General features: G+C 37.2%; 1 protein-coding gene across 1 annotated transcript in view; it reads right to left on the minus strand.

Moving 5' to 3' along the window:
* Positions 1 to 1,062: 1,062 nt before the first annotated feature.
* phkb.L (phosphorylase kinase, beta L homeolog) overlaps positions 1,063 to 13,582 on the minus strand; it is a 205,584-nt gene continuing 193,064 nt past the window's right edge. The window contains 5 exon segments of the mRNA XM_041590233.1: positions 1,063 to 2,515; positions 4,252 to 4,392; positions 5,478 to 5,585; positions 6,657 to 6,786; positions 9,134 to 9,268. Coding sequence (XP_041446167.1) covers positions 2,378 to 2,515; positions 4,252 to 4,392; positions 5,478 to 5,585; positions 6,657 to 6,786; positions 9,134 to 9,268 — 652 coding nt within the window. The 3' untranslated portion in view covers positions 1,063 to 2,377.

Below are 13,582 nucleotides of genomic sequence, written 5' to 3' on the forward strand. Positions count from 1 at the left end.
GGGAAGGAGAGAGGAAGGAGGTAAGAGCAGCAGGGGAACAAACTGCCTGGACTAGGGGTAGGCAGACTTTTGAACAGGTACCTGCCTAGCGTCCCCACATTGTTGCGCCCTAGGCAAGTGCCTCGTCTGCCTACCCCTAGTTCTGGCCCTGAAACAGCATCTTAGTTTCTATTCTGTATCTAATGTCCATGGAGGTCAGTAGGTTGATGGTAATCAGAGCTGTAGTGGGTGAGCGAATTTACTGTAATAAATACACTGAATCTGACGAAAGACTGTTCTTTGAATTTCTCACACTTTCTGCAAAGTTGTACTTTTTTATGTTCGTTTCAGCATCTTTATTGTTTAGACTTTTGTTGCAGACATCCTCTCCTAAAGGTTATTCCTTCACCCAAGCTGGAAGGCTGATTACTGTGATGCATTGGATGTGCTTTGTTGTTGTCCTTTCTGTTTCTAAGCAGTACACCTTAAGTACTGAAATCTTTCATAAGATTTTTTTATAGCATGTACTATTTTCATAGTCATCCTTTTAAAAGTGTTTTTATTAACATCTATAGACCTGGAGGCATTTATCATAGTGTGGTCTCCGCCGTGACTTATGACGTGTCAACATAACCTCTATTTGTAAGATTCCATATTCCCATCTGTTCCTCCAACTGGAGTATCTGCCATGCTGAGACACTTTGGTAAACTTTATTAACACAAATGAATACTTTAAATGGAACAAGGCTTACTGCTTTTCCTGAAGGACACTTCTTCATTTAATGCATTTGGTCAGGGCCCCTTTTAGTATATATAATGATTACAGATACATGAAAATACGGCTAAAAAAAAGTCATTGTTCAAGTCGTTTCTAACCTACCTTGTTACCCATAACCTGCACATCAATGTGCCAAGCTGGTTTTAACCCAACAGTATTTCCCAATAGATATAAGCTCTATTTCCAAAAGAATGTAACACCTTCAATACTCTATATTCCATTATTTTGATAATCATTTATAATTCTTAATAACACAACTGATATCCAAACATCAATATTCCAAAAACTAATTCAGACAAAAAGTGAACTGTCCTTGTTTCTTTTTAATATAGGGGCTGAAATAACACATAGCTTTATTTCTCTTGAAAACCCTTTCATTATTCTATACTCAAATTCACACAAATGATATCAGAAGTTATCACTAGTACCATTTATAAGGATACATTTTAAAAGGGGACGTAAGTTCTGTACTTGCTTCTAAAGCAGTGGTCTTCAGTCTTCTACTCAAGCCCCAGTTTAAGCCCCAACATTTGTTCAGGGACCCCCTTAGCCCATAAAAAATGTTACATACAGATGAAAACATTGCTATATCAGGCTGGGGCCCCATAGGGGGCTAGCCCCAAAGTTTGGAAACCAACTTTCTTTGTTCTCTTCGTGGAGAAGTTGTTAGCTGTTATTTTACCATACAAGTAGAACAAGTACATCTCCAAAGCGTCACCTTTAGAGCAATTAAGCCCCTGTCTATAAATGAAAATATAGCTGCCCAGCTGTCACATACATATAACATTTCTATATCTACATGGTGGACTGTACATGTCAATTGTCTTGCCAGGCTGACAGCATCCAATCAAAATATATTATAGCATTGAAAACCTTAAATTGATATTACTGTAACTTTGCTCTTGTATAACTCAGTATCCTACACCTGACTGCTCGAAAGCAAATTCAGACATGTTGTTTCTCAAGCAATAATACCTGAAATACTCACCTTCCTTAATTGCAAGTTTCTGCTTCACTTACTATGGAATATGCAGAAACTTTCAACGCTTTTTGCACACGCAAAAATACACATTAAAACACAACAGCTGCTTCTTGTTTTTTACAGTAGAGAAGTTAATGAGAGCCGATCACTGACAAGTTTGTGAATATCCATATCCGTTCAAAACGAGGCAACCTGTAGATCTCAAGTCAATCTTTTTGTTTAGTTTCATAACCGTAACTGCCAGCATCCATGCCAATCAGCTGACAGCAAGCACAGTATGATGAGAGGGGTAACCAGAACAGCTGTCTTGCCTTGGATAATAACATTTGTGCTCAATGATTGCTGGATTTCTGCAGGTTTCTCTCCCACTGCACACATTTGCCAGCTACTGCCTATAAAATCAAATTATGGAGTTTCATATGGAGTTTCATATTTTAACTGTTAGGCATCAAACATGTATCCAGTATAACTACATAGCTGCCAAAAGCTATAACTCTGAAATGGTATAAAAGTTTTCTTCTGTAAAACTCTCATTTATGAAACATCAGCTATACAGGGAGTATTTGCCACATCCCTTGTACACGACAGGGAAGCATTAAAGCTGATGTAGAGGCTCGTTTCTTCCACTTAGAGAATTTTCAGCTAACAATGCAAGGGTCCTCTGTAGATGGCTTGACTTCAGTTTCCAGCAACATATTCATCACTGCTTTTGTCAGGTAGCTGCAGGTCCCACGCTTGCCCAGTGGGGGAGTATTGTAAAACATTGTCATGTCATCCTAAGGGGATAATAGGACATGACAGTAGGTTAGTGTGATGGCAGAAAGCTTGGTCACAAACTGAGAAGCATACACTAGGCACCAGATAGCACACATCCAATTACTGGTCAGTTGGTTTAAACACAATCGCTCTCCCAATATGCCTTGTTCAGAGCTAGCAAGTTATGGCATGACAGACAAATGAGCAATATTCACTATTTATCAGCCTTTGGATCTTGGAAAGTCTTGGCATCTTCAATGTCTTTTATGGCCTGTGCTTTTATGATAACAAGAATGTTACTGCAAACACATCTCTGGGGTGCACTTTGGCAGCATCCGTGCACAAAATTTACAGTGATAATAAAAATGGACAAAGAAATTGGTTTCTGCACGTTGGTTTAATAAACTGGGCATAATGGCTTTGAGTAAATCAGGGGCATAACTATTGCAGAGTGGTGAAAACATGACATTACAGTAAGCTCGTATTTTTGGAGACATGTAGAGAGTCTAAAATTAAAAAAAGCTGGGGGAGAATAATGGATTGACCCCCTTCATCTAAATTAATTTACATGCTCAAAGCTGATGATTAGCTGTCTGCAACAGTGAAGGCTTGGGTATAAAATATTCTTCCTTATGTGTCTTCACATAACCATCTGGGATGTCTAAGTGAGATTTGTGAGAGAAGATGCATGATGCAAAAATATTTCACAAAAGAACAGCCCTTTATTCCTATAAATATTACATCACCCCCCTTATAATTCATGGTCCATTATCAGATATTATAGAGGTCTCCACTAAAATAGAAAAAGCACTAGATACAGTCAAGAGACATTTACAAAAATAGAGCTGGCACCATTCCACTCCCCCAAAAGTATTTATGAATTAAAAAGAATCCGGGAGCCTCAAAATATTAGTAAAGTAGTACAAAAAGCTTTAATTACATCTTGTATAAAAAATAATAATAAAAAATAGACTATTATTTTTTATACATAACATGTAAATAAAGCTTTTTATACAACTTTACTAATATTTTGAGACTCCTGGATTGTACTTAATTCATTAATACTTTTGGGGTGTCGGAATGGTGCCAGCTCTATTTTCTAGGTTTTTGTATGTATTTCCCCCCTGCTGAGGGCTTGGAGCATGAGCACCTGGACCCCTTATGGAAAGCGGTAAGCTTATCCATATATTTAAAAATGTCCATGCTTTTTATGATTTTCTATTATAATGTGCAAAATTACCTATTTGCACTCACACAGCATCTGGGAGTTGAATATTAAGTCAAGAAGGTTCATCAGCTCTGGCCATATAATTGAGAAATAGGCATACAAATAACTAGTCCAAACAAATGTAAATATTTAACCTATTTACTGTATACATTTAGGCAGATCATTAATAAAATGCAATAAAATGTGATTAAAATTCCTTTAAACTTGCTGTCAAACAGAGAACAGGTTCAATCCCAACCAATTCTCACCTTCTATGTGACCCAAGGGTTGAAGAGATTTTGAAAACTGAAGCCCCTGTGTCTAACGTGTAGATTAAGGTTGACTTTATGCTCTCTGTGTGTATTATGCAGAATAAATGTCTAGTATTATTGGAAGTAATCACACAGCTCTCACATGAAGCGCTAAACTACACTTGGCCACAGAAGACACTGGCTAAATTAAATGTATGCGTTTCAGTATATTTGTTCAGATCAGAAGACTGGGCTGTAGATTCTGTGACCTTTACAATCATTCTTAGACCCGACTCACCTGTTTCGCTGCTCCCTGAAGTCTGCTCTGGTCATTCTGGAAATCATTAAATGCCTCCATCACTAGTTTGTCTAAATCAACTTTATCCTGAAATTCAAACTCCGGGTTTCTCTCCAGGATAACAGAGACAACCATTAGCAGCTGTGACCAAACAAGCAAAAAGTAAAAATAATTGGAATTTGACTTCACAGATAAATATTTCACGTTCAGCAGAGTATAATAAAACTGGAAGAGATGCACAATGCTATAACCATACCCACAATACTATGAACAAAGAACAACATCTAGAAGAATGGAGGATACTATACTATACTATACTAACTAGAATAATATACAGGTATGGGATCCGTTATCCGGAAACCCATTATACAGAAAGCTCTGAATTATGGAAAGGCTGTCTCCCATAGACTTTATTTTATCCAAATAATTCAAATTCTTAAAAATTATTTCCTTTTTTCTCTGTAGTAATAACAAAAAACAGTAGTTTAGGTCAGTACCTTGTACTTGGCCCACACTAAGATATAATTAATCCTTATTGGAAACAGAACCAGTCTTTTGGGTTTATTTAATGTTTACTTGATTTACTAGTAGACTTAAGGTATGAAGATCCAAATTAAGGAAAGATCCATTATTCAGAAAATCCCAGAGCATTCTGGATAACAGGTCTCATAACATAACATATTACTGATTGATAGATATATGATAGATTTTTGTGGTTAAAAAGAGATGTAGATACTTTTTTCAAATTCCCAATACTAAACCCGCAAAAATGTCCACTTATTCTCCAGGGTAAAGCACCTGCATGGAATGGATATATCTAACGGCTTTGGGCAATCTCAGACATGTTTTGGGTGCCCTTTAAAACTGGGTACTCTCTCAGTGCCAAGGGTATTAGCAAGTCAGAAAAACTGATCCTATCAACACTGCTATCATGTTAGTATACATTAAATAAACCATTATTCAACATTTTATTATAAAAAGAGGACAATCTCAACATATTTCCAGCTCAATTCCATGTGCTAAAGAATGCAAAATACTGTATGGTTGCCACAAAAGTGCAGGTGGAAAAATTGGTAAAAGCTGTATTAAACTAAGGAGCCTAAACCATATACAACAAATCCCTAACTTTGAGGCCACTGTTAAACAGCTGTTAGCTAAGCAAAGGCTGGATATTTCTGCCATACAAAGGGCCAACCAGATAATAAAACCAATTTAACGCTAAGTACCTCAACAACAATTTGCCGATATTCAGGCTGGGCAATGTTCGTTAGCATATCTTCCACCAGAAGAGAGAAATTCATCTCATACATTGTCATATCAGATAGAGTTGGTTGCTGTAGGAAAGGAAAAGACCGCAGTTTAATTGAACTTTGACAATGTTGTCTTTTGGGTGGTGACACAATGCCCTGCAGGAAAATTATTATATGATGTACTATAAGAAATAAAATGTGCAAGAAGTTAAGAAATAATACATTCCTTCATCCTAAATAAAACATCACATCGTGAGGATTCTACTAGCTGAAAGACAGAGATGGTCAATTGAGAATTTTGTTTTTATTTAAATGCATTTGATCATCTATAAATATATCATCTATAAAAAATGATGTTATAAATATAATTACACAATATGGAACACTCCCTGGGTTCAGTTAAAGAATCCATCATAAAAGGTCATAGGACAACACTCATTTGGTCATGCAAAAGGTTAATTTATTGTAAAGAAAATCTGTTCTCCTCAGGGAGGTCATCATGACATTTTCAAAAAAGTCTTATCTGAGGTTTATTGGCTTCCTTTTCTCTGTAATAATAAAACAGTGCCTTGTAATTTGGTCATTAAGCTGCATGAATTCATGATGGTGGAAAACAAACTATGCTGAATTTTTTAATGTTTCAATGTTTTTAAATGGTTGTAAACATTATTGTAAAATCCCATATATGGTATCAGCACTAAAGATGTCCTTTAAGGTGAACTTCCACTACAAAGGGGGAAGTGGGATGGACACCTGGTTCTGCATGGTGAATCAGGGGAGTTGCGCAAAATAACCAAATTTTTTACTTTTAAATATTGGTTGGAATGGAAATACCATTAGCAATGCTATAAATACTTATAAGCAGTTAGAGGTTATCAGGCCCCAGTTAAAAAATGACCCTCCTGGGCTGAACCTCCCTGACATGAATGTAAAGCATATAAAAAAATGTTTACACTATGTAACAACTTAATTTTATGACATTTTTGCCCCTGTTTCATATGTAACAAAACTGCTATGAGTAGTACCAGAAACAATGTACAGAAGTAAGACCAATTAACAGAAGGTAGGTAGAGGTTTATAAGATGTGATAATCAATAAAAGAGAAGCAGACCAACTTTCTAATGCTGCACTATACGTTAAACATTAACAACTCACTTGTGGTAGAAATTTGCCAGCAACTATGATACCACTGGGTGTCCTCTCCAGGATCTGCCAGACTCTGTCATAGAAGCCAGACGGGTTTCGGTTCAACGACCCATCTAACTGCCTTCGATGAAGCCAACATCTAAAACAAAGATAACATCATTAGTGCATTTTTTAACATTATACGGATTGGTGTGCATTTCATACATGGTTATCAATCTTTAGTTCAATCTAGAAATACACAAGAACCCATCAGTTTTGGATTTAGCTGATTACCAAACTCTGAGCGCTCCACCAAAGATTTGACTGAAATACAAACCTTAAACTGCGTATTTAAATCTGGAAGAATAAAAGACATACAAATTGTACTACACCTTCAGCTGTCCAGGTCTTGGTCCAAGTCAATTAACTTCACAGATTCAGATTTGGCTAAACTTGGAGCATTTGGCTGCTGTAAATGCATTTTTTTGCTTTATTTTTGTGCAAGCATGGTGTGGAGGTGAAGGAAGGGGGAGAGTGGTGGGGTGGCGAGGGGCTTGTTTACATGTTACAGCATGGGTGTTGTTGGAGAACAGGTAAGGGTAGGGCGGGCAGGCAGGCATCTGGTCCCTTGGCCCAGCTCTGGTCAAAGCCCTAACAATCTTAAAGGGGAACTAAAGTCTAAAATAGAATAATGCTAGAAATGCTGTATTTTGTATACATAAACATATAACATAAACTTACTGCACCAGAAGCCAAATCAAATAAATGATTTATGTTTTCAAAGTTGGGCGCAGGGGGTCACCATCTTTAATCTATGTTAAACATCTTTGCAAGACCAAGACCACACACATGCTCAGTGTAGTCTGGGCGTCTGTTGGGAGGTTAAGCTTAGGGATTGTTATAAATTATCAAAACAGCACAAGTCAAATAATTTCTGCCATAGAAGCCAATGCAGCAAGACTAAGAATATACAGACTGCACTGGGCCTATGGATGCAAATCTTGACATGGTTGCCAGCTGCTCTACAGGGAAACAAACAAAGTTGCTCGAGGTCAGGGAAGTAAGGTGAGGGGGATCCCCCCTCTCGTTTGAAAGTATGATTGTTTCCCTGCAGAGCAGTTAGGGACTGTCTGAAGTTTCCTATCCTCAGCAGTTAGAGCAAGTAAAACAAAGGGGGGGATTTCACTGCATACAGTCAGGTTTCATATAAAAACAGTACACATTTTTTAATTGAAGTATATTGGAGATAGATTTCTTTTTCATTAAAGAAAGTAAATAGAAAGGCATTTTATTTTTTTGCCTTTACATCCCCTTTAAGCACATATTTTGGATCTCAGTGGGAGACTGTTACTGCTGAGGACCAGATGAGAGGGGCTTATATCAGGGGGGAGTCCTGACAAATACAGGGGATTTGACACGTCTGCATGGCTTCACAGCAGATTATTTTTATAAACTATTGTAGTGTTTCAGAAACAAATACACACAAAAGTACTTTACAAAATATACTGCAAAAGCAAGGTTTTCTTATTTCTCGGGGATAGGGGCATTCTACACTTGTTCTTGCTGGGCTCATTATTATTATGTTTTTAAGCATGAACTATAATAAGTGCAAAATAACTACTTGAGGATATTACTGGCACAAGTGGCTCCTAAACAATGGCATGCAGGGATAATAACATGGGTCCCTGCGATAGAAAACACTCTGCCTCATTTGCATGAACTGCTTATTAATTGAGGCTTGCCCATAGGGAATGATTTCTCTGGTTCACAGCCAGAACTATGAAAGTGAAAAAAAAGTCACATAAGAATCTGAAGTTTTCTTTGACCGGAAAACAATTGCCACTACTACTCTCACTCAGTAATGCATTTTTATTGAAAGGATGTATTTAAGGCCAATGTAGTTGCAATAATTATGTCCATTTGGAATGCCTTTAATCATCCATTTTGCACATGGAACACCGGTGCAGCAGCAAATGCCTTGGAGTTTCGCCCTAGATATGTTGGTAACTATGCTTTTTAATAAAATTCATGCACTTTCTAAAGGACAACGCTGTCATTTATTTTACAAGGATGCTTTTAGTTTTATTCTTGCTATATGTTACATCTTCAGGTAGGACTGAACTGTTTGAATCAGAAAGTAGACAGAAGCATTTAGTTGTATTAAAACTGATTTGCACAGTGCAAAATGGTTATACCTTGCAAATAAACAGGGGCTAGTGGCAATCTTGACCATAAATGGGGTTTAAGAGAGGAGTAAAGTAATGCTCTACATTGGTTTTACTACTGCTGCACCTCAGGAATAGCACTGATGGCATTTATCACTAGCAGTACCACTTATGGACTGGTTTGCAGAGCATAACAAACAATAGGTTGTCCTTTACACTGTAAGTCTGGTTTTACAATTGCTCTCTGCACAGCTCAGCTATAAAGATAGATGCAACAGTTTGATATTCACTGAAGGTTTTCTAATCAGTTGCACACTCAGATGAGAAGCAGTTGCCATTTACCTTCCCTGCTGCTGTGGCTGAAGTATGTACAGGAGAAGCTGTTTGATTTCTCCCGGAGACAGCTGGTAGATATCCCTTTCTGGCTGATCTCCACTGCGGATCTTCAGTTCATACCTCATTGCGTGCACAATCCATCTGAAAGATAAAGTTATCGTTAGACCAAACAACAGAAAGTGCACAAGTCACGTAGTAAAGGTCTAATCAGATTGTACAGTTATTGAAATAAACGTGTGAGTGGGTCGCACAGAACCCTTGAGCCACAGCTACGCTGTGGCAATAAGCACATCACAAGTTAGAACTGTAAAAATGCTTAAAATAAAAAAAAACATGGCGATAAGTGTCTGAAATTGCTCTTTTCACACAGTGCCTGCATTCGTAAAGGACACCTAGTGAAATCTGAACAAATGACAGATCTGCATTGCATTGGGGTGTATATTTATATATAATCTTAACTTAGAGAAATGTCGTATAAGTAAATATGTATTATACATAGTATGACAATAAATCCAGCAGCACTCTGATATGTGAATCAATTGTTTATTCGTGCCACTAGCAAAGCAATGTTTCGGGCTACTACAGCCCTTTATCAAACAAAGGTAAATATAATGATAAAGGGCTGTAATAGCCCGAAACGTTGCTTTGCTAGTGGCATGAATAAACAATTGATTCACATATCGGAGTGCTGCTGGATTTATTGTCATACTGCGGATATATTCCTTGGCTGAGGGGAACACAGCTGTGCACCCAACTAGGGATGGGCGAATTTTTTCGCCTCGTTTCACCGAAAAAAAATGACGCCCATAGACTTGAATGGTGGCGCGCGTAAAAAAAAAAAAAGACGCGTGTCAAAACAATTTCACTGTGTGACAACATTTTTTTGACGCCCATAGACTTTAATGGGCGTCTGCGACATTTTGCCGGGGGCTAATTTTTGGCAAAGCGAAACGGGTCAAATTCGCCCATCCCTACACCCGACGCTTCAAAAAGCGATATAGTGTAAGTGTGGCACCACTACTGACTTTATTATGTATAATACATAAATACAACTACTTTATCATTATAATCATCATTTATTTTTATAGCATCAGCAAGTAATGCAGAACTAACAGGAATCTCACAATAATTTAATAAACAAGGGTTACAAAGTAAAACAAGATCAGAGGGCCTTACTTGTAAGAGCTTAATTGGATGATTTTTATAGATTATACCTATACCTGAATTGTGTCACCTGGCTGGTTTATGCCACATTTACTACAGTGAGAACAGCAACACAATCATTTTCTTTTCAATATGAAATACTACCGAACTGGCATGATGCCACTGTGTCAAGTAATCTTGTTAGCTGCAAATTACCTCTAATGAGATTTAAATTCTCCCTACAAAACCATATTGGTCATTCACAGTTTTCCCACTGCTCATATTATTTTATATAAGAATCACACCAATCTTATCCCTTTCCTTACCTGATGCACAGGTTACATTATAGTCTGATTTTTGGGTATCACGGTTTTCTTACATTTTATATGTTTTTCCCAGATTAGAATTAAGTAACAAGTATGGAAAACACAGGGAGAACAAACACATTAAAGACACCACTATTCACCCCCGAGACAGCCTGAAAGTGTTCAGCAACTGCATTATGACTTGGTCAAATTCAAAAAGTAAATTTTTGCCTTGTAGTTTAAAAGCCCACAAGGCAGATGAGAATATCTCTAACTTAACTGCAACTAGTGAGAGCCAAAAGGGAACTTAGAGCCCAGAGACATGCAGTGGGTGTATTAGGCCGATAAACACTAAACTGTTCCTAGATCTGATGATATAAACCTAAAAAACTTCACATTTTGGGCAAACCTAATTTATTTGATATTTTAAAAATAAACGTGAATCTGAAGTCAAAGCCCACAGTATCATTACAAAAAATACACAGACTGCAAAATTGCAAAAGCGTTTAGAAGAGCACTCTGAGCAATTCATTTGTTTAGAGGGTTTACAGTTCATTTAAGCTAAACTGAACACCTTGATATTTGGTCAATTTGGTGAGGTTGCCAAACAAGCAGATTACTGACAATTTTGACCACCCACAAACCAGGCTGATAACCACATCAATGTTCTGATACAGTCCTCTCCAAATGGAATTTTCATAACTTCCCAATTGATATCGGTCAGGCTGTCAAGAAGCATCCATACATGGGTCAATAAGCTGCAGGAGCAAGACTTATATTGGTCTGTGTATGACCAGCTTTACACATCTTATAATGCAGATACATCAACCTATACCACAATAACACTGACTGGCCATTGGACATGAACACTTTTAGTTTACAGCTTTTGTAGCACAATAAGTAAGAAAAAAGGCATTATTTCCTTCAGGTGCAAACAACCATGGCAATAAAAATCACCCATTGCCCAAGTCTTTGATCAAGGGCTCGGGTAAATTGTACCAATTCGTATAACAGCTGGATACAACATAAAGGTTCAAATGTATCAAAACATTCAAAGAGAATTCTCCCACATCTTTTTAATTGTATTCCAAAACCTAATGCAATTTAATGTCATTTACAGGGGTCGTCAGAAAATCTTTATGTAGAAATTATTTTCCCTTTAAAAGTTCCCTGCTCTCAGATGTCCTCCCATGTGTTTACTAGAACTGTTTAACGGAACATCTTAATTACCTGGTCAATTCAAACACACATTGAGTGTGTGCAGCCAGTCATGAGGAATGTATTGAAATTCTCCAAGCCCTTGAATTATGTTCTAATGTAAGTTCACTGTGCACTAGTAAGTAAGCAGTCTATTGCCACGGTTGGTTTAATACAGAGGGGATCCTATAGGTATACTAGTAACGTTTATTTGGTTATGGGTACAAAAGGGGCAAGGATGGTGAACAGTAAGGAAGCAAAGGTGAGCACCCGTTATATCAGTACCCAGAAAATAGTTGGCTGAATAGCCTTCACCCAGGAGGAAAAGTCTGATGGCTACTAAGTAAAAGTGCAATGCCAAATACATCAAGATAAATTATTTTAAATCCAGGCCATAGCCTTGTATATAGTTTCAGAAAAGCTGTGATTATTGGGTTTTATGGCTGCCAGGCTATAAATAACAAAGCTGATAGAACATAAAATAAACAGTAAATGTCACATTTATTCCTCACTGTAATCAAATGGATTTTTTTTTTTTTTACTAGTAGCAAACAGCATTTTTTCCCTCTTTCCTTCTGTCTGCTAATAAAGGGGGAGGAGTTAATTAGGTAAATTCTACCCAGGCTTGGTATCCTGGTGGGCCAGTTTGACACTGTGCTCTAAATTTTACATGTGGGAAGAGTTGTGAGCATGCAGACAGCTAGGGAATAGCATAAAGCAAAGTGCACTTTGCAATTTGTCCCTTCATTATAAATGAACCGTTACAGGTATTGGGGAGCCCTGACAGTCTGAAAACCACTGTTCTGGAAGTAGCCTTCTTTTGAAGTCAAAGTTAAAAGGCAAATCAACCCCAAAATAAAAATTTGCCTAATAAAAGAAAACAGAATATTAAGACACATCCCAGTATACATTTATTACATTTTTTAGTGCTTTTAAAGTTATTAGTAAAAACGATTGCTATTGAAAGCATTTGCTTAACTCCTAGTTGTTACTTTTAAAACAATGTTGCAAAAGTCTTAGTTCCCCAGCAAAGACAGGTCTGTTAAAACCTGCCTTGTCTTACATTGAGTCACCAGGGCAGAGATCAGAAAGGACAGACACTGCTTTTAATAGCAATACATATACAAATAACTTAAAAACCATAGGCAATTTGTAATGAATGAATATTGCAAAGTTTCTTAGAATTATATTTTCTTGTAGTAGGCACATTTTTATTTTGGGATTGACTTGCCCTTTAAATACTGAAGCACAGACTGTTGGGATATTAGCTACCATGCTTTCCCAACAGTTTTCTGAGTGCTAGGGAAAAGGTGGCTACTGCATCACAATACAGTTTTTCTTTAAATTTAATGGACACAAGTAATATACCAAGTTCTATTTAATGCTTTCTTTGTAAAGAAGCAAGTCTAGTTCAGTACTAATCCCCGAACATAATGAATGTTGCATTAACATTATAATATATAATTATGTATCATCATTTTGGCTTATAAATGTAACCCTCCATGCCTGAACCAGTTCTTGGGAGGGTAAAAGTGGGACAAAAGCTGATAAAATAACCTTAAAGAGCTTTCCATTCGATGAAAAACTTGTGAGTGACAAAGCCTTTGAGTGGAGGTCTTTACTGTAATGGTTCTGTCAAGTACTTGATGTATTTCAACAAGAAATCAATAATGAGGCTGTAAATCAAATCATTATCAGAACGGAATGCAGTTTGTGCGAAAGGTTCATTTTACTCGCTGAAGTAGGTGATGGAAGAAAATTCTTGGAAGCAAAATGAATCCGAGATTAACCTTGCGGCACAATAGAAGAA

Source organism: Xenopus laevis, chromosome 4L (genome assembly GCF_017654675.1).
Source record: "Xenopus laevis strain J_2021 chromosome 4L, Xenopus_laevis_v10.1, whole genome shotgun sequence".
In the NCBI taxonomy this organism is placed as follows: Eukaryota; Metazoa; Chordata; class Amphibia; order Anura; family Pipidae; genus Xenopus; species Xenopus laevis.